This window comes from Mus caroli, unplaced genomic scaffold (assembly GCF_978045245.1).
Source record: "Mus caroli unplaced genomic scaffold, Mus_caroli_1 scaffold_16, whole genome shotgun sequence".
Classification (NCBI taxonomy): Eukaryota; Metazoa; Chordata; class Mammalia; order Rodentia; family Muridae; genus Mus; species Mus caroli.
The window spans coordinates 23,589,001-23,609,937 of NW_028227271.1; the positions used below are offsets into that span (position 1 = coordinate 23,589,001).

The window sequence follows — 20,937 nt, forward strand, 5'->3', positions numbered from 1 at the left end:
GCCAACCTTAATAGAGTTGTGGGTGTAGGGGGTGGTGGGTGTTTCAGAGATGGAAGACTGAACACTTACCTCCTAGGGCATGAAGCTAGATAGAGAAGATAACCTTTTGGAGGAAGAAGGACACCTCCAAATGGGAGAGCTAGTAGCAGTGGGCTTACTCGGGTCAGAGGAATCCTGAAAGCTAAGCAGAAGTCCATTGACTTAAGAAACTCCCAGTTAAGAAAATTAAAACAAAAAAACCCAACAAAACAAAACAAAACAAAAAACCCAACAATAACCGCCCCCCCCCATGCAGCTCATAATCAAAGAATGAAATTTGTACTGGTGTGTGTGTGTGTGTGGGGGGGGTGACTACAGTATTGCAACTAGGTTGTGATCCCCAAATGGAGGGAAGTAGTTAAAAAGGCTCCCCTTACCTAATATCACATTAGGGGTGTTCATTTCACCAGCGTGCTCCACCCCCCCTTCTGCTGAGCCTAAGCCACTCTTCTGCGGCTGGCCTCTCCACCTCAAGGGGGCTGCAGTCTTTGGCTGTGCCTCACCTATTTCCAAGGGTCTCACCAGTTACTTTCTGTGTGCCAACCCCCTCGAGGCTTCAGAGTTGGCTGCAAACCTTCTCTCCATTCCACTTCTCACCACTAGCCTGTCTCCCAGGGGTCTTTACCTCGCAGGCGCCTCATACTAAAAACAAACAAACAAACAAACAAACAAACAAACAAACAATGTCCAAACCAGAATTTATCTCTTTTTTGCTGCTAATCCATCTCAGATCATCATCTGCCTAATCTTGATGAGCAACAGACATTTACTGTCACCCCAGAAAGAAACTGGAGAATCACGAGAGTCTCCTCCTTTTCCCTCATTCCCACATGATTTGGAGTCAAGCCCAGGAACTTTAGCTCCAGCACAATTGGAATGTAATACACACCAGGCCCCTTACAGCCATTCGCCTTTAGATGGAGGAAGCACACTTAGACTTCAGTGGATGCTTGTCACGCCAGTGCACCACACCCTTTATGAACTATGGTTTTTTTTCCTGCATATGCATATCAATGTGTCAATGGTACCATTTAACTTACACATTAGGCATAGTAAGAGATGACTAACGAGGAGGAACAGCCATAATATACGTCAATAACCTTCGATAACGGAGTCTAGGCTCTCGAGACAGGCAGGAGGTTCTCCATAAGTTCGAGATCAGTCTGGTGGTGTACACAGCGAGTTCCAGGGCAGCCTGAGTTACATAGTAAGAGTGACTCAAAAAGCCAAGCAAAACAAGGGGCTGGAGAGATGCCTCAGCAGTTAGGCGCCTTTGCTGTTCTTGCAGAGGAGCTAAGCTTGGTTCCCAGCCCACATAGTGGCTCCCAAGCATCTAGAACTCCAGTTACAGGGGATTCCATCCCTTTATCTGATCTCCTTGGGCACCAGACACAGTTTGGAGCGTAGGCATACATGTAGGCAAAGCACTCAAAAGTATCTTACGGTAGCATGTGCTCACCTTTTAAAATACAGTGCCTGCTTGATGGCAGGAAATAAGGGTGGCAGGCGTTGTGAAGTAATCTTAGGCCACCATAAAGGGGAGCAGGCACTGTAAACTAGATGCAGGCTACCGTAATGGGTTATTCAAACAAAGCACCTCCATGGCTCAACAACACACCCAATAGCCTTAAAGTGACTAGGGAGAGACAGCAGATACAACTCACCTACATTGGAAAAGGGGGTATTTTGAGCCCCACGTGTAATGGAGTGGGGGTGTTCAAAGCATTATGCTATCAAAATAGCATAGAATTTAAACTTTATGATTTTTTTTAATTATTCACTTAGTACTTCTGGGCTATAGTTGACTGTGGGTAACTGAAACTGAATTTGAGGCTGTGGTGAAGTGGGTACTTCTGTGTTTCTGTCTCGGGACCTTCTTCACTTATTCCCAGAATTACCTCAGCACTCCGTCCTCTCAGGTCTTCTGAGCGCATGCAAAAATTTCCCTCTAGAGAGAGAGAGAAAGGAACAGTTTTTTTAAAATCGCAGTTTCTGGCCTCACAGTACGGCAGGTAGACTCGTGACTGGAAATATCCATGGGATTCACAGTCAAGGATGGAAGATTGTCTTCAATCAGGGGGAGGGAGGGCAGAGTTGCTCACCAGCCATTAGGGTTGAGGGTCCAGTTAAATCATGTACTTACTGGCTATCCTAAACAATCCCTGTCACTTGTGTATCCCTACAAGCTCACCTTCCCCAGGAAGTCTTTGATCCCACTGTGCTCTGTGGCTGCCTTTATCCTGCAACCTTTTATGCGGGTGATTTTGATCAGACGACAATTTCCTTGCATTCTCACGGTTTAACATAGCGCCTAGCATACTGCAGATTCTTAATGATACAGAATGAGTGCAGTTCCTCCATATGTAAAATAGGATGATAATGACCAATTTTAGCAGACCTTTGAAATGTGCACAAGATGTATGTGAATTATAACAATGTATAAATTACTTATTTCTACCCTCACTACCTTGGGGAATAAAATCTAAATATCTTGGACTGACAGCCAAGGCCCCAGACAACCTGAATTCCAGGCTGCTTTTGCATTTTGCTTCTGGCTATGCCTTCATTATATTATCTCCAGGTAAGTAATATTTCAAACACACCAACCTTTTTCATACAGCTTATGATTTCATATTTTACTTTCCTATTGACATGTCAGTATCAATAATGTTGGCTAGTACAGTAATTGAAGCTGTGGAGGGTTAAAACAATCAAACCTTACCTTCTACTACAAAGTATTTTCCTACCCTCTACATCTTTCCATCCTGGTCAAAATTTCATTCAGTTACCAGAGTGTTTTAAAACACGAACTTGATTATACTGTCAATGTCCATAGGGAGGAGGCTCTTTGGGATTTGTCTTTCCTTTGTCACTGTCACTTTCTCTCTCTCCACTGTTGTTCCACTAATGGCTTTTTATTCTACAGTTGCAGCCACTAGAGGACTTGTTAGTTTCACTGAGATAATAGGCGCTCTCTGCTTTCCTGCCTTTATACATGATATGTCCTTTGTCTCTCATGTCCTCCTCTTCTTTGTCTACCCCGTGAACTTCCTGTCATCCTTTAAGATTTAATTCAGATGTAAAGTGTTCTGTGAAATCTGCCCTTAAATACTCCTTGGCAGAATTAGATGCTCTCTCCTCTCTCATTATGCAATACATATCTTGTCACAATCTTCTATGACTGCGCCTGTCACTTCCACTAACCCGTAAACTCATGCAGCATGGGGCTATGCTTTATCTCTGGGTCCTTCCTGCCGGGTACAAAGCGTGCGCTCACTGCCTATGGGCTGAATATATCAAAGAGTAGCCCTGGGTGAGTCCTGGAGCTGTCCTCGAAGCCACTGCGTCGCTGACCATTAGACACACTGCTTTCCTCCTCTAGGCTATTAGTTGCTTCCAGCTCCGAGGTAACAGTCAGTGCTTGTAGGATGGCGTTTCTGGTCCATTACAATTACAATAGGAACACAAACTGTAAAATATCTTGAAGGCAATATTAGAACAGTGCCACTGGCTGAGCCTGTATAACGAGGACTTCTGCCTTCGATCTGTTTGATCCTCTGCGGACAGGTCAAATGAACCTGCTGCAGACAGGCTTGCTAGAGGACTCTGCAAGTGGCACGCACTAGGGGGCCGGAAGTTAGGAACCGGAAGCAAGGAGGCAGAAGCAAGGAAGCGGAAGTTGGCAACGGTGTGGGCGCTTGCGTCTCTGAGGAGGCCGAAGAGCCTGGGGGTTTGATTTTGATGGGGGAAGAGATCCCCAGGTAGGTGGCTGAAAGGGCCCACCAGGTAGTAACCTCTAGTGTGGAGAAGGTGGATAGAGGGAAGCCAGCCGCCTTCCGGACTAATTTTCCTGTTGCCACCGGTGATTCAGCCTAGGCACAGAAAAGACAGGCCTGCGGGCGCTGAGGCTGATGCTACCAGATGCCATGCGGCTCCTCCCTCCTTCCAGAAGTTTCTTCAGTGAAGTTCCCCATCTAAGGAAACTGTGTCCATTTTTGTACAGTCGTCAGTATGTGTCTCTTGTGTGACTCGGTGACCCGGCCCACTATTCCAACCCCCGACCTCCCGTTGAAAAATGAAAAGGTGCCAGGAAAGACCCTGGCTAGCGGGAGTTGATGCTCTCAGTCTCTACCCTCCGTTTTTCAACGTTCTCTCCAAATCACTTGCCTTTCTTTCTTGCCACAATCCTAGGCGGTGTACTTTATGCTGTAGATGAGGGAACTATGGCACAGAGATGACATTAATTAGGGACTGGACCTTAAATCCCTGCGGTTGATCTTAAATGCACTGAGGTGACACCTGTCAAAGCCACAGACTAGCCGTTCCCTTGGGGGTTGGGAGTAGGGTGGGAACTGTGACTTGTGCACCCTTTTTCCTTACCCCTTCCTTCCCTAGGATGGAGGCTACCATGTAATAAGCTTTGGGAAAATCGCTGAATGCAGAAGTGGCTCAAAAAAGTTTCTCGGCCTCTTTCAGTGTGGAGTTCCCGCCATTCAAACCGTAACTTCTGTAATTTCTTCCAATGCTACGGTATTCAGTGTAATGGCTTGATAAAACAATCCCGGGCAGAACCAGTTTCCTCCTGAGCCAAACTCAAGTCTGTAGTCAGAACCCGAAGAAACAAGAACCCTGCTTTTCTCCTAGCACTGTCTCCAATGTTGTCTTTTTCTTAGATGCTATTGTTAATATTGCCCAAGCCTGGATAGTTTTTCTAGATTTTGTTTTTTTGTTTTTATTTTATTTTATTTTATTTTACATGTACGGATGTTTGTGTGCATGGACATCTGTGCACCTCATGTGTGCAGTACCTGTGGAGGTCAGAAGGGGTGGTGGAGCCCTTGTAACTGGAGTTACAGACCGTAATAGCCACCATGTAGGTTCTGGGACTAGAACCCTGGTTTGCTGGAAGAGCAGCCAGTACTCTTAACCACCAAGCCATCTCTCTAACCCTGCCCTCTGGTTCTTCAAGACTTTATTTTCAGTTACGAAATCCAAAGTTTCGAAGACCAGTTTCCCCTTTTAACTTAGTAGTGAAGTCTGAACCGAAATGAGGTCATATATAACCTCCATGCCAAATGTCTACAAGTTTTGCTGCAAATATGTTGGTGGGGCTTGTTGCTCAGAGCATGCCTACCCCTTACTGTGTGTGTTCTGTAATGTATGCTATAGGCACCACATACACTAGGGGTGTGTGTGTGTGTGTGTGTGTTGTTTGCTTTCCTAAACAACAACAGGACCAGTTCAACCGGCCTCAAGGAAACTCTATGGGATTGTGGACCACTAGTCTAACATCATCTGGTAAACGCTTTCCTGTCTCAATTTTGGTAAAATGACAGGGAAGAAACAGTGTTGGGGAAGTGGGCAGAGGCAAAAAGAAAACTAAGAGACTTCTTCCAGGCCAGGCGCGCGCGCACACACACACACACACACACACACACACACACATGAAGAGAACCAGATTGAGCTTCATCATGTATTTTCTTCAGAAATATTTAACCAAGAAAGTTCCTTGTCTAAACAGGAAGTTTTTGAGCATGGGGAACGTGATTTACATGTCTCCACAACGCTGTATAAATGGTTCTTGAGAGGTATTTGTTGATTGCTTTGAAAATATTTGCTCAAATTTTAAACTTTTACATACATGACTATTAAAGGTGCTGGATCTTTTTTTTTTTTTTTATGTTTGAAATTGAGAGCTGTGGAATCAGTTCCAGGTTTCCCACAGCAGACTCACTTAGTCATCTGGTCATTCTGTCTTCTCATGTGTCCTGCGTTCCCACCATGGCTAGGTGGTCCTTGTACGTAGGATTGCAGTGGTAAGTAAGACAGGCAGGTCAAGGTCTCAACCCTTCGGGAGCTTCTAGTCTGACGCTATTTGCCACAATCAAACAAGAAGTCGTTAAGTACATATTATTTTAAATGTCATGAAAGAAATCTAAGTGCCAAAAAGGAGATCAATTGGGTGTTGAGCAGAGTATTATGGGATGACCTTTACAGTGAGATAAGAGATCAGAGGGATGATGAATCTGAGACATGAATTGCCTTTCTCCCTCTTATTCGCAGTGTGACGGTGACGCAGGTGGCCAGACAACTGAGAGTCACGTGTGGAAACTTGCCTCCTTGTCACCGATTTTGTCTCAGATGCCATATAGTCACAAGGAGCCTAATAACGGGCACATTCTGAGACATGCACAATTAGATGGACCCAGACATAGGGTGTCCTTACCCAGTCTCAGACGGCTATGATGTCATTAGGTGATGTAATTTTGTGTGACCACAATCATGTATGACATCCTTGCCTGAGGCATCTGTGCAGCACATGAATGTACTTACAATGCACAGGTTACCTAGAGGAGACAGCATTTCTCTATAGCTGAGTGTCTTCAACATAATCAGCTCACAATATGTACAACTAGCACCAGCTACTGAATTCTTTATGGCCGAATGGTGCCTCATTATATGTTCATGACACTCTGTGTGACAAGTGATATTAATTGACCTATCTAGACTTTTTTTTTTCCTTTGTGACTTCGTAACAGTTGAGAGTGTATTTAGTTTTGACATGGTGTTAGGCACATCCATTTTAAACTACTGTTTTGGGTTAGAAGGCTCTTAATTTTTTTTCAGAAAACAGAAAATTTGTTTATGAAAATGCTTCCAAAAATTTGAGGATGCAGTTTAGAGAATATAGGAAAACTGAATAATAAATGCAGTCTTTCCAAAATATAGATAGGTAGCCATAAAAACAAAAGAGTTTTTAACAACTGTTCAATTCCAGCAAGTTATAATTCTAAGGCAGTTTTTTTTTTTAAAGAAAAAATAGATCTGTGAAGACATGGATCAATATTTGTTATTCTAGGCTGGTGTTACGGTGTCGCTCTGCATTGAGTGAGTTTGGTAGAGGGGAAAAAGGACAGTAGAAATTGAAAATTTTAATAGTGTGCTGAACCATTATAAATCAGGTTTTCACTGCAGGAGGAAGTCAGACAAAATGTTCACATTCCGGGTGCACACGAGACAACTAGACCATCACAGAAACACACTTTCTTTTTCTTCATAGGATATGGTCTCTTTCTGAGAAATCTTAATTAAATCAATTATATTTTGTATCTAATTTATTTCAGACTGCATTGGGTTTAAATCAAAAGGTGGAGGGGCTGAAAGGGTTAATGATCTGGTTTTGTTTTTTGTTTTTTTAAGGTGATAGTTCATTTAACCATGCATCTGAAAATTATGTTTTCCCTTGATACACAGATTAATCAGGCGTGAGCTAGAAGCTGAGGAGGCCAAGGAAACAAAACTAAAAATACCAAACAGTCGTTATGAGTTTGATTTTTTTTTCTTTCTTTTGGATGGGTGCAGCTTTGATAGCAAAATCTGATCATAGTTCATCTAGGCTTCGTTGGGTCTGGATGCTCATCAGGGCTTGAAATCAATTTGGCACAGTGCCTTGGTCCCTGTTGGAGGTGAATCACCAGAGAAATTACAAACGAAGTGACTCACCTTCCTGCAGAGTAATGAAAAAGAGGAAGGGAGTTTCATGTAAATCAGAAACTGGCAATTCTCAAGTATCTTGCGAATTCTTAGGGCCGAGTACCGGTTTAAGTTTGAATGCGTTTTTTATATTAACCTAAATGCTTCCTCTTCTATGTATGGGGAAGCTGTCAGACTCCTGCTAATCACTCCAGGCCTCAGGGAGTTCCTCACGCCATATCATTTATAAATAGCACTTTGATACTGTTGAATGTTAAATCCACACCTTTTTTTCCTGAAAGTGAGTAAAGAAAGTAATCGAAGCTTTCCCTCTAGTTCGCTAGGCTGCTTTGGGTACCATTAGCTGTAATCCACAGGAGGTAGAGTATTTATCTTAATGCCAGCTCCCTAGAGAGACGAGAGAGCAGCACCTACTCAGGTTTGGTCAGAGTGCTTCGTGCTTCGTGGTTCTGCAGGGAGCTGGGTTCTGGGCACGAGGAGGACCTCACACTCAATTGTCACCACCATTCAAATTATTTCCAGGACACAGTGTGTGTATAACGACAGCGTATGTTAAGAAAGAGGTGTCAGAGTGCAAATTCCCCCTGAAATATGAATCTGTCTCCTCTGTGTGTACATCTTTAAACTCATTGTACTCCTTGCCAAGGGAGCTGAGCAATATTTTCTGCAGAACCTTTTAGGAGCAGATAGACTACCTACATTTCTCTGGATAGCTGAGGTCAGTCTGGTGAGGGATTTTCCCGTGTTCATCCTAAGCACACCTATATAGAGTCCTTTCCTTCCTCAGGCTGGTGATGTGACAGGCTTTCTTGGAAACTAAATTTTTTTTTTTTCAGACTAACTTGGTCTCCTGTAGACTTTTTTTTTTTGAGGAACTTACACCACATTTTTTGTACTTTCCTTGCAGGAAATCGATACTTTACCATGTGGAGATGAATCATTTGTGTTTGAGAGCAGCAGAACTAGGGACGGATCTGTCAGGCGCTCTGTAAACCAGTCACTCCTGACCCATTGCTCTCACCCACCTCCACAGACTCACTGTAGCTATGTCATTCAGGAGGCAAGTGAAGAACTTCGTGAAAAATTACTCAGAGGCTGAAAAAAAAGTCAGGGAAGCAACTTCCAATGACCCCTGGGGCCCCTCTAGCTCTCTGATGTTAGCTATCAGTGACATGACTTTCAATGCGGCCTCCCTCTCGGAGATCATGCACATGCTATGGCAGCGACTCAGCGACCATGGGAAGAACTGGCGCCACGTGTACAAGTCCCTCGCCCTGATGGACTACCTCATCAAGAACGGCTCCAGGAAAGTTATTCAGTATTGCAGAGAGGGCGTCTGTAACCTTCAAACGCTAAAGGATTTTCAACACATAGATGAAGCGGGCAAAGACCAAGGTAACAGTTCGTAAAAATTTGACAGTGTGCCTGTAAGGACAGGCGTGCATAGCAGTGTTTTAAATCTTCAACTGGAGCAAGGCGGTTCTCAATTTTTGAGTGCCTTGTTGATGTAGCCTAGGCTGTCCTGAGCTTGCCCTCCAGTCCCAACGTCCCTCGTGCTAGGTTGATGTGCACCCTGTTATCACCTGGGCTTAAAGAGGTGTCCTTACATGTCCCAGCCACTGTTTTCCTTCCACAGCTGTGGTTCTCATTTCCATCCTCTGTGTTGACTGTGGCACTTGGGAGAAGAGTGTGTTTGTTTTCAAAAGAACACAGAACACACGCAGGTCCTGATCCAGTGACGCCTCACAGAAAAGTAAATACAGCAAATGAAGAGAGGAGACGCTGCCGTTTGTGTGTTGATGTCACTGTAATTCACGAGTATAATTAAGTTGGAATTTAGTCATAAACTAGGGAAGTGTTTCTAGGGACTCTGGAATCTCCGAAGGCTATGGAGATGAGCTCACTTAACTGAAGCACAGAAATTCAGGTCTTAAGATAATTCTGGGTGTAGAAAGGCGATGGCATAGGAAGATGGTATAGAGTATTGAGGTGGATTGGTGCCAAATTTGCAAAGAAAAGAGCCAACATTCCTTTCCTTTGTGTTAGAAATGCAAAGTTACAATTGTGCCTAAAGTGATAGGTTTTAAGTCATAAGAAGAAAATACAGTTCACTCTACTCTCCATGGTTACTGCATTTTAAAATGACACTTTAAAGAAATAAAAAAAATGAGACAAAAATAGTTTCTATGAACCCTTCTCCACCAAAACATCATCTCTCCAGTTTCTAACATCGGTGAGGTGCACGTGCTACAAGTGGCAGCCTGTGTTGACACTACTACTGATGCTCAGTTTGGTTGTATCATAGTTCTGTAGGTTTTGGAAAGGCATACTGTCCTGTGTCCACCACCCAGTATAACACAGCGTCTTTCGCTTCCCCGAGGATGCCTCGTGACCTGCCTTCACCCTCTTTGCCCTGGATGCCACTGGTCTTTATAGTTTTACTTTTTCCAGATGTAAAACTTCTTTAGACTTGTTTCTTTCATTGACAGGATACCCCAAGGTTCTTCCAGATCCTTCCATAGGTTGGAAGCTTGTTTCTTTTTATCTTTCCTCTTTATGAAAAGGTTTGTTGAGATATAATGCATATACCATACAAATTGTAACACACACACATATATGTGTGTGTGTATATATATATATAAATATATATATATATTAGATACTTATAAAATATAGGGTCATTTATTTAAAGTATGTATAATTATAAAGTTGTTTATTATAAGATGTGATATCTATAAACATCTTTTCGAATTCTGTGCCTGTTTTCAAATGAGTTCTTTCATTGTTGAGTTTTGAAAGTTCTTTATATATTCTGGGCACAAGACTCTTATCAGATAGGTGGCTTGAAAGCATCTTCTGTTATTTTGTAGGTTGCCTCTTTGCTTTCTTGAAATGTCTGTCTTCCTATGCACAAAATTTTATTGTTATTTTAAAACAGAGTCTTACTGTGTATCCCTAGCTGGCCTGGAACTTTGCTTTGTAGACCATGCTGGCCCTAAGCTTACAGAGATCCACCTGCCTCTGCCTCCCTGGTACTGGGATTAAAGATGGGCACAAGCACATCTTGCGAGAAGTTTTAAATCTTGATGAAGTCTCATGTATCTGTTCTTCATTTGGTTGCTTTACTTACCACATCATATATAAAGTAAGTTACTGTCAAATTCAAGGCCGTGAAGCTTATATTTTCTTCTAAGAGTTTGGTGGTTTTAACTCTCTTGACTCCCTTAGCATTTCTGTGGCTGTGATGAAACACCGAAACCAAAGAGCAAGGTAGAGAGGAAAGACAGGAACTCACACAGGGCAGGAACCTGGAGGCAGGAGCTGATGGGGAGGGCATGGAAGGGCATTGCTTATTGGCTTGCTTCTGTGGCTTTCTCAGACTGATTTCTTATTGAACCTAAGGCCACCAGCCCAGGGTTGGCACCACCCACAATGGCCTGGGCCCTCCCTAATCAATCACTAATTAAGAAAATGGCCTGCAGCCTGACCTTGTGGAGCATTTCGTTAGTTGAGATTCCCTCCTTTCAGGTAACTCTAGCTTGTGTCAAGTTGGCATAAAACCAGCCAGCACACTCTCTTATTCAGATCTTGGATTTCTGTTACTTTCATGTTTCTGTGTGATAGGAAATAGGGAGCCTTCTTCAACATTTTTTCATATGGATGCCTTACCACCTGTTGAAAAGAATGTTCTTCCCTGTTGAGTTACACTGGCCCCTTATGCTAAGTTATTTCTGCAATCTGTAGATCTCATAGATCTCTATGTCTTTTCAATGCCAGCATATTGCTGTATCTTTGTAGTAATATTTGAAATCAAGGAGTGTAAGTATTTCAACTCCACTCTTCCTTTTAAATAGCATTTTATTTATTTCAGGTCCCTTTCATTTCCTTGTGGATTTAGTGTCAACTTATCAGTTTCTATTCAAACAGATGGTAGATAAAATTTTGGTTGGGATTGCATTGGCTTTCTAGACAAATTTGGGGAGCATTGTTATCTGATTGTGAACTTTAATTTATTTTTTACTTTTTGCATTTATAATATAATTATATCATTTCTCCTCTCCTTCCAAACTCTCCAACACATTCCCACTTTTCTCTTTAAAATTTATGGTCTCTTTTGTGGGAAAATTCTGCTAATTAAGGTCAAAGTCCACCATGACCTTGTCTGGAGAATTCTAAGCTCCCACATATGCCTCTACCTGAGGAATGTCACGTAGCCTCAACTAGATTACTTCCTTCTCCTGATAAAGCCTGTTCAGCTAGCACTGAGATTCATGGAATGCTTCCCCATGCTGATGAGACATCTTGGTACCCAAACCTCAGCCAATGACATTTGCCTATCCAGGATGCCTACTCTCAGTCCCCTAGAACTTTATAAGCCCTAAATCACCCTAAGTGAAGTCTATCTGCCTTCTGATAGCTGGTCCTGTTGTGGCTATTCACAAAATGTACTCACAGGGCTTCTGAACATCCTCCCCTCCCCCCAGCCCCATCGTCTCTGCTCTCTCTGTCCAACTGGACCATGTCAGGGCCTTTGATCCATGAGAGAGTATATTCTTGAATACACAAATACCACCTCATCAGTCCATAAACTGTTACTTGTACGTATAGGTATTCATAGCTGACCATTTGGAGTTGGATAACCAGTTGGTGTGCTCTTCTCTAGTGGGTATTTCTCCAGCTCTCAGCTTTTTTTGGTTATCTGTAGTTTTTTGTCTATGGTTGAGGCTTCACGAGCTTTCTTCCTTCCAGGTTAGACATCTATTGGTATTGTCCATATTCAGGTCTTGTTTAGGCAGCCATGTTGGTGAGACTTCATGGGTGTAGCTTCTGATAGCTCCAGGAGGCATCATCTCTCAGCACACTTCCTGTTCCTCGGGCTCTTACGACCATGTGTTTTCTTTGGTTGTGGTTTTTCTGTAATGGTTTCCCTTTGTTGCAAAGAAAAGGTTCCTTGGTGAAGGGTGAGAACTATAATAATCTATAAATATGAAGGTAAATATTTCTAATTTAGATAAGGACTGTGCTCTTTTATTAAAATAACAGTTGTAGATTTTCCTCCAAGATCCATGACCTCAGTACCCTTGAGTAGTTGGCTAGGTTTGCAGAGCCAGGCACAGTTTCCTTCTTGATGAGAGGGCCTTTGTACTGGCTAGTTTTGTGTCAACTTGACACAGCTGGAGTTATCACAGAGAAAGGCATTTCAGTTGAGGAAATGCCTCCATGAGATCCAACTGTAAGGCATTTTTTTCAGTGATCAAGGGGGAAAGGCCCCATGTGGGTGAGACCATCTCTGGGCTGGTAAGAGAGCAGGCTGAGCAAACCAGGGGAGGCAAGCCAGTAAAGAACACCCCTCCATGGCCTCTGCATCAGCTCCTGCTTCCTGACCTGCTTGAGTTCCAGTCCTGACTTCCTTTGGTGATGAACTGCTAGCAACATGGAAGTGTAAGCCGAGTAAACCCTTTCCTCCCCAACTTGCTTCTTGGTCATGATGTTTGTGCAGGAATAGAAACACTGACTAAGACAGCCTTACACCCAATGAGAAAACTGTTGGTTCCTGCCACAGGATGCAGGTCACTGCCGCACCCTTGGTATCACTGTGCCATGCAGTCACAGTTGTTGATGCAGTCAGTCCATAGGCAACATGGCTGGGTAGCACTGCTGGTTGTCTCCCTCCTTGGGAGCTGCATGTCACCTTCTGGCCATGAAAACTAGACCTTAAGGAGGAGGCTTGCAGGTCAGAGCCAGCTCAGGTCCTCTGGGCCCCGTGTGTCTGAAGTGCACGGTGTCTTCAGGAACAGGGACTTACCTTCTACCTCTTGGGGGCAACCAAGGACAACAGAAAAGACTGTAATGTTTGGTGGTTTAGGTTCTCTTGGACAACCCTGACCAACAACTCCAAAGCGCGCTTCTCAGGCCTGGTTGTTGTTGTTATTTGTTGTTAGATAATCTATGGCTCTTGGGAGGGAATGTTGTCAACTCAGACTGGAAATTTTCATTTAAACTACATATATATCTTTATATACTCGTATGTATTAGAGGTATTTTTAGGTAGATTGGTAATATAAGTGTGCTGGCTAGTTTTATGTCAACTTGACATCAGCTATAGACATCTGAAAGGAGAAAATCTTAGTTGAGAAAATGCCTCCATGCCCCTTCTTAGAATTGGGAACAAAACACCCATGGAAGGAGTTACAGAGACAAAGTTTGGAGCTGAGACAAAAGGATGGACCATATAGAGACTGCCATACCCGGGGATGGCAGCCCATAATCAGCCTCCAAATGCTGACACCATTGCATACACCAGCAAGATTTTGCTGAAAGAACCCTGATATAGCTCTCTCTTGTGAGGCTATTCTTGGGTCTAGCAAACACAGAAGTGGATGCTCACAGTCAACCATTGGATGGAACACAGGGCCCTCAATGGAGGAGCTAGAGAAAGTACCCAAGGAGCTAAAGGGATCTGCAACCCTATAGGTGGAACAACAATATGAACTAACCAGTACCCCCCAGAGCTCGTGTCTCTAGCTGCATATGTATCAGAAGATGGCCTAGTTGGCCATCAGTGGAAAGAGAGGCCCATTGGTCTTGCAAACTTTATATGCCTAAGTACAGGGGAATGCCAGGGCCAAGAAGGGGGGGGAGGAGAGTGGGGGACTTTTGGGATAGCATTGGAAATGTAAATGAAGATCTGGGTGTTGACTGGCCATGGTGGTGCCTGCCTTTAATTCCAGCACGTGGGAGGCTGAGTTGGGATGGTCTCTGTAAGTTCAAGGCCAGTCTGGTCTTCACAGGGAATTCAGAGATGCTCAGGACTATGTAGAGAGACTGTCACAGCAGGAAAGCACAACAGCAGGTTGGAGGAGCTTCCTGCTCTGACCACTGTGCCTGATCACTGCCATATTTCCCCATTATGGTGGACTCTGACCCTCTGGAACCATAAGACAAGCAAGCCCTTCCTTCTGTAAATTGTCTTGGTCGTGGTACTTTCTCCAGCGTTGAGAGTAGACAGCATTCCCTTGTTCTTACTTCTAGGAGGAAAGCTTCTGGGCATTAAATGTGATGTTAGCTATGTTTTTTTTTCTTACTTTCTTTTTTGTTTTGAGACAGGGTCTCACTATGTAGCTCAGACTACCCTGGAAATCACAGTCCTCCGGCCTCAGCATCCCTCCTAAGTGCTAGGATTACAGGTTTGTGATACTATATTGGTTAGCTGTGGGCTTTTTATATTTGCTCAGGTCGAATAGGTTTTATTATGTTCCTGATGTGTTAAGTGTATTTCAATATTATTATTATTATTATTATTATTACTACTGTGTGTGTGTGTGTGTGTGTGTGTGTGTGTGTGTGTGTGTGCAGGTGCTTGTGTGCTACAGCATGCATGGAAAGGTCTGAGAACAGTTTTCAGGAGTCAATTCTCTCCTTCTACTATCCCCAACAGGTTCTGGGGATGACTGTGGGTCATCAGGCCTGGTGGCTGGCCCCTTTATCTTCTGAGGGCCATTCCACTGGCCCTCAAGTGTATTTTAAAACTGAGAAACCATGTTGAGTGTTGTTGATACTTTTTATGCATCTTTTGAGGTGATTATGTGTTTTAAAATCCTTTTATCCTGTGAATATGTCTATGACCTTGATTTTCTACATCCCTAGCATAAATCAGATTTAATCACGGTATGCATCTTACTTTTTAAGTGTTTATTTTAGATTAGGTTTTGGGCTTAATGATGAAATTGGAGAACTCTTCATGAGGTTTTACCCTGCTGTGCTTGATTCATTCAGAATTTTTTTATACAAATCAACTTCCATGAAAATTAAGTTTTTATTTATTTTTTCAATTAAGGTCTCACTGTTTTACTATGTAGTCCAGGCTGGCCTCAAATCCACACTCTTCCTGCCTCTGCTTCCTGAGTCATGTCATAAATTCATTTTTACAAGGTAAAACAATGCTAATTAAAATGTGCAGATTTCCCCTGGAAAATTCTAGAGCAGCTGTTTTATCACTGGACTAAGAACTTGGAGGACTTTGTAAAGCAGAGAGACTGGTTCCTGCTCTAAAGAGCTCATGAGCTATTCTGAAGAAGGAGCTGGAGAAGTATAGAATTACAAATGCTCAGACAGGCCCCTTTATGCATTCATCACAGCTTTCCTGTGAGTGCCGGTACGAGTACATTCAAATCTGTCTTCATGAAGGTTTCTCAGATTCTCTAACACTCGAGCTTAGGACCAAATATTCGAGCTGAGTACAACAATGCAGGTGCCTCAGGGACTGGTCATTACTAAGACAGCAAGAAAAATCATAGATCAGAGCTGGCTTGTCCACAGAGGATCAAAGCTGGCATGTCTACAGGGGCATCGTGCATTTGTCCATTCACTTTGCAACGGACATCGGCACATGTCACATTTATTAATTGACTATTTACTAATAAATAAAAGTAATTGCATTGGAGGATATTACTTTATCTTTTACATACCTCCCTTTTTGCGTTTATGCCCCAGGAAATGTTGTATTGTAGAAGAGATGCTCTTGGCATAATTCAGTTTATATTGCAGTGTGCCTCTGTGAGGATGGTGGAGATGCTGAAAAGTGTTATTGATGGGATGTACAGTCAAAAGTTTGGCTCCCAACTTGTCTTTGTGCTTTTATTCCATTAGCCTTCAATGTAGCCTGCACTGTCAACAAGCACTGCTAATGTACTGCTTTGTGTTGTGCCCCAGAAGTTCTTTCCCTCGAGAATATTCACTTCTTTCTGCTGTTGATTTCCCTTTAGTCTTCTCGCCCCCTCCAGAGACTCTCTCCTGCATGTGCCCGCTCTCCTTTCCCTCCCTGAGCGGTGGCGAGTGCAGTGATGTTTTATACATGTCAGCGTGCTGCTGTTTAGGACACGCTGTGTGGGTGTATGTGATGTATGTCTATAGCGTGTCCTTAACCAGATTCTGAGGGCACATACCACCTGTGAGCCATCTTTTTACCATCAGACTTTGGAACATTTAAAAAAGAGAGGAGGGACCCAAAATAAGGTGCTGGGCCATCGAGAAACTGCTGGGTAAAAATGACATTGCTGGATTAGAGAAGAGAAGAGGGTCTCTGAGAAAGTCCTAGTACACACTGTGACCCAAGTAATTCTCACCGGAAGCCTGTTGGACTCACAGATTGACAAGAGACCAGATTCTCTTTACAAAAAAAAAAAAAAAATTCTTCTGGCATTGTTGGTTGGCCCCTAAATTCAATGTTCTCTTTGTGTGTATGTATGTTTTGGGGGGAGATATACTTTGGTTGTGCCCCATAAATTTTATTAAGCTGAGTTTTCGTTCTACTCAAGTGAAGTCAATTTTCCTTTCCCCCTTTTTCTTCTTCTTTTTTATTAAAAGAATTATTTATTTATTATATATATGTGAGTACACTATAACTCTCTTCATGCATACCAGAAGAGGGCATCAGATCTCATTACAGATGATTGTGAGCCACCATGTGGTTGCTGGGAATCGAACTCAGGACCTTGGGAAGAGAAGTCAGTGCTCTTAACCACTGAGCCATCTCTCCAGCCCCCCCTTACCCCCCTTTTATTCTTTAACCCATGTATTATTCAGAGGTGTGTTGTTTAATTTCCAAATATTTTTGGATTTTCTAGTTATCCTTTTACTGATGTCTAGAAGAATTCTGCTGTGGTCTGAAACCAGATACTGTATGATTTTATTTTCTTGTAAATGTATTGACATGTGCCCTGGCTTAGAATGTGGCCTGTCTTGGTGAATGTTCTGTGCGAGCTTGATGAGAATGAAGTAGCCTATAAATGTCTATTGCATTAGTGTTTTCTCTGTGGACTCGGAGGCTCTCCGTGGGTGTGTAGATGCTAAGGACTGTTCTGTCTCCTCAGAAAACGATACCTATGTTGCCACACAGTGCCCTTCTTACCATGGATGGGTTTCCTTGGTCTGATTTCTGATGTGTCTGAGATTAATTATGCTTGCAGTAGCTGCTCATGCTTTCTCTTGATTGGTGCTAGTGTGGTATATATTTATAGGTTCAGTTGTTTTTAAATCATGGGGCATAAGTCTTTGAAGAGGCTATTCATAGACAAAATAGTTTGTCTTCTCCCTCCACCCCCATGTGTGTGTGTGTGTGTGTGTGTGTGCTGAGGCCAGGGGAGGGCATCAGTATCCTCTTCTATCAGTCTCTGCCTTGTTCCTTTGAGCCAGGGTCTCTCTGAACATAGGGTTCATGTTTTTCAGCTAGGCTAGTATGATCCAGCCCCATGATCTTCCCAGTGCTGGGACATAGGCTTGTGAGAGAACACATCCAGCCAGTCGTGTGGATGCTGGGATCTGAACTCAGGTCCTCATGATTGTTCAGCAATTGGTCTTTAGCCATTGATCCATCTCTGTTGCTAGCATACGTAAGACTTTATCTTCAGGAACAACCCTATCAGGCCCAGCGCATCTCCTCCCTGACCCCTAAAGATGGGTCTCCATTTGGTACTCAGACCAACCTCCAATTTGCTGTCCTGTCTTAGTCTGCCCGGTATCTACAACTACAAGTGCAGCCCACTGTATCCAGTGTCTCCATTTACTTTTAATTCTTAGAATGTTTTTATATTTAAAGTGAGATTCTTGCAGACAGCATTTAGGTAGATCTTGTTTCTTGGGGCCGTTTCTGTCCTTTAGTAAGTGACTCAGCTTACTGGCACTCAGGCTGATTTCTGATAGTGGGATTAACAGCTGCCAGTTTTTCTTACAGTTTCAATCCGTTGGCCTTGTTTTTTGTCCCCTCCTCCCTCCTCCTTCCTCCTTCCCCTCCCTTTCCTTCTTTTACTGGTGTTTAAATATAAGACCTGGTATAGACCAACCCTCTGCCTCTTTGGTTTAATTGCTGGTTTTATATGATCTCCTTTTCTCTTCTCTGGTGTGTCAGTTCTGCATCCTTTCACTCATCCTGTGGACCTCTGAATTTGTAGTATATGTGTGCAGCCAGTCTGGCTGCATTATTAAGAACTGTGCTAGGAGTTGGCTAAGTACCAGAGAGGCTTGGTTCCTAGTCAGTGGCACTATTGGGGAGTAGGTGGTGGGCCTTTAAAGAGGTAGAGCCTAGTGGGAAGCCACTGATGGCACAACTTTGAGGAGGACTTATGAGACCCTAGTCCCTTTCTCCTCTCTTTCATGTTTTAGCCATGAGGTGAACAGGTGGGTTTTTGTTGTTGTTGTCTGTTTGTTTGTTTTAAAAAACACATTCTGCCTTATTACAGGTCCTAAATCAGCAGGATCAATCAATCAGTCATCATGGCCTGAAATTTCTAATAGTGAGATCCCAAAATAAACCTGTCCTCTGTATAAGCTGGACTGTGTACAGCTAGGGAGAGCTGACGAGTGCACACTGCAGGACCTCATGGTTGATGCTCGTATCATATGGTAACAAAGGAATTCTAGGTTTTCCTCCCCATACCTTATATCATTGCCATCAGTCATTTTGTAGCCACATAATCAAGTATATTCTTACCACCACTGCAGTAGGCTCTCATAGCTGGGCTCCCCTTGACCTTACCCTGGAGCCAAGAATGATTTGGGCTTCTGCTCCTCCTGCACACACTTCCCAGTGCTGCTGGAATTACAGGCATGGGCCACCAGGCCAGGTTTCCAAAGTGCTGGAGTTGGCACCTAGGGCTCCCTATGAGCTAGGCAGGCACGGTACCAACTGAGCTATATCCAGCCCCAGTGTCAGTTACTGTTCTGAAAAAACTGCTGTGAGATTCATAAAGAATAAGGAAAGGAAAGATGGTTTTGTTTCTCTCTTTACTCACACCAATTCTGGTGCTGTTTTCTTTCATGAAGATCTGTTTCTGGCCATGGCTGTGTTACTTCTTATTAAAGAAGACCTTTGAACATTCCTTGCCAGGCGAGAACTCTGAGAGTAGATCTCTGAGTTTTGGTTGGAGAAAGTATTTCCCCTTCTCATTTGAAGGGTGTTTTGCAGGGTACAGAATTCTGCCTGGTGGTTTCCCTTGCACCAATTTTAATATTTCTCTTCATTTTCTCCCTGCTTGCATGGTTTCTGAGGAGATGATGAATATGGTTCTTGTCTTTGTTCCTTTATAGGAAAGGCTTTTCCCCCTTTGGCCTCTTTCTTTGCCTTTGATTTTCTGGAGTTTGAAAACAAGAAGCTGGGGGCGGGGGGTGTTTCTGAGCTAACCTGGACTGCAGCCTAATATTAATCTGGGAGCAGTTCTCAGTGGCTGTCGCTGCACATATTTGGTCGTTAGTTTCTTTCTCTCACTCTCTTCAGTCCCCACCAACACCTGTTCTGTCATGGCTGTCCTGCTGGTGCAGATTCTGCTCCGTTTCTTTTCCATGCGTTTCTCTCTGGGTCTCTGTTCCCAAGCTGGAAGGTTCTTCGCTCAGCCATGTCCTGTCTAAAGGCACTCTTTGGCATTTTTCATCTTCATGCTTTCTTTTTGGTTCTTGTAGTTTTTCTATCCCTCTGACTGCTCCTCTAACATTGCACAATGCCCTGTTATCTGTGCAGTCCACATCTCAGTCATCTCGGTTTCATGGTAATTCTAGCATCCCTGCCAGGTTTGATTGTACTTTTCACGCTTGCTCTGTCTTCAGACCATGCTTCTTGCCTTTTAGTCTGTCTTGTAATTTTTCTCCAATCACTGGGTTTGATGAACAGGTATGGGGGGCTGTTGGAAAAAGGCTTCTCTACAGTGGTGTCATGGTAAGAAGGCAGCGAGAATGTACTCATCTTGAGGCTAGGTCTCTGTGTTAGTGAGCCTGTACTTCTGGGATGAACTCCATCTGTGCTTTCCACTTACCACACCTGCTGCCTCTTCAGTGGCGGGACCACTATAGTAGATTGGAGTTGGGTATTTCCCTTCTCCTAGGTTGGTGAGGCTCGGCAAGATCAGTGCTAGTTAATACATTTCTCTGAGGGTAGTACTCTGGTCTATTTTTAAAAACAGTTCCAATCCTATCTCTCCTCCAACAGAAAGAGCTGGGGTTTTCTGTGCCTGATTTATAACTGAACATCACCACAAGGGCACAGATGTAGGAAAAGCATAGGGCCTGTAGGGTTTGGACTATCCATAACTTGAGGTGTCTACTGGGAACCTTAGAACATATCCCTGTGGGTAGGGGGTTCTGCTGGGAATATCATCTCTTACAGAGACAAGAAGCTAAAGCTCAGAGGGATGTAAGGCTGCACAACCACTAAACTGAACACACTTATAACCCATGCATCCCAACACCACTTAATCAGATTCTGTTCCTATACCAAAGAGCCTCTCATAACCAAGCCTGTAAAATACCTTAACAAGGTTTCAGTGAACTTCTAGAATGTGCTTAATTGAAATTGTTTAGTAAATGCCCAAAGAAATGTGAAACTTTGTCATACTATCAAATCATACACTTAGACAA

The 20,937-nt window shown here is 43.3% G+C and overlaps 1 protein-coding gene across 1 annotated transcript in view; it reads left to right on the forward strand.

The window, feature by feature from the left end:
- The first annotated feature begins 3,717 nt into the window (after positions 1-3,717).
- The window catches only part of Enthd1 (ENTH domain containing 1), a 119,882-nt gene continuing 102,662 nt past the window's right edge, over positions 3,718-20,937 (forward strand). The window contains exons 1-2 of the mRNA XM_021183595.2: positions 3,718-3,800; positions 8,441-8,928. Of these exons, the coding sequence (XP_021039254.1) occupies positions 8,580-8,928 (349 nt within the window). The 5' untranslated portion in view covers positions 3,718-3,800; positions 8,441-8,579. The remainder of the gene's footprint in view (positions 3,801-8,440; positions 8,929-20,937) is intronic.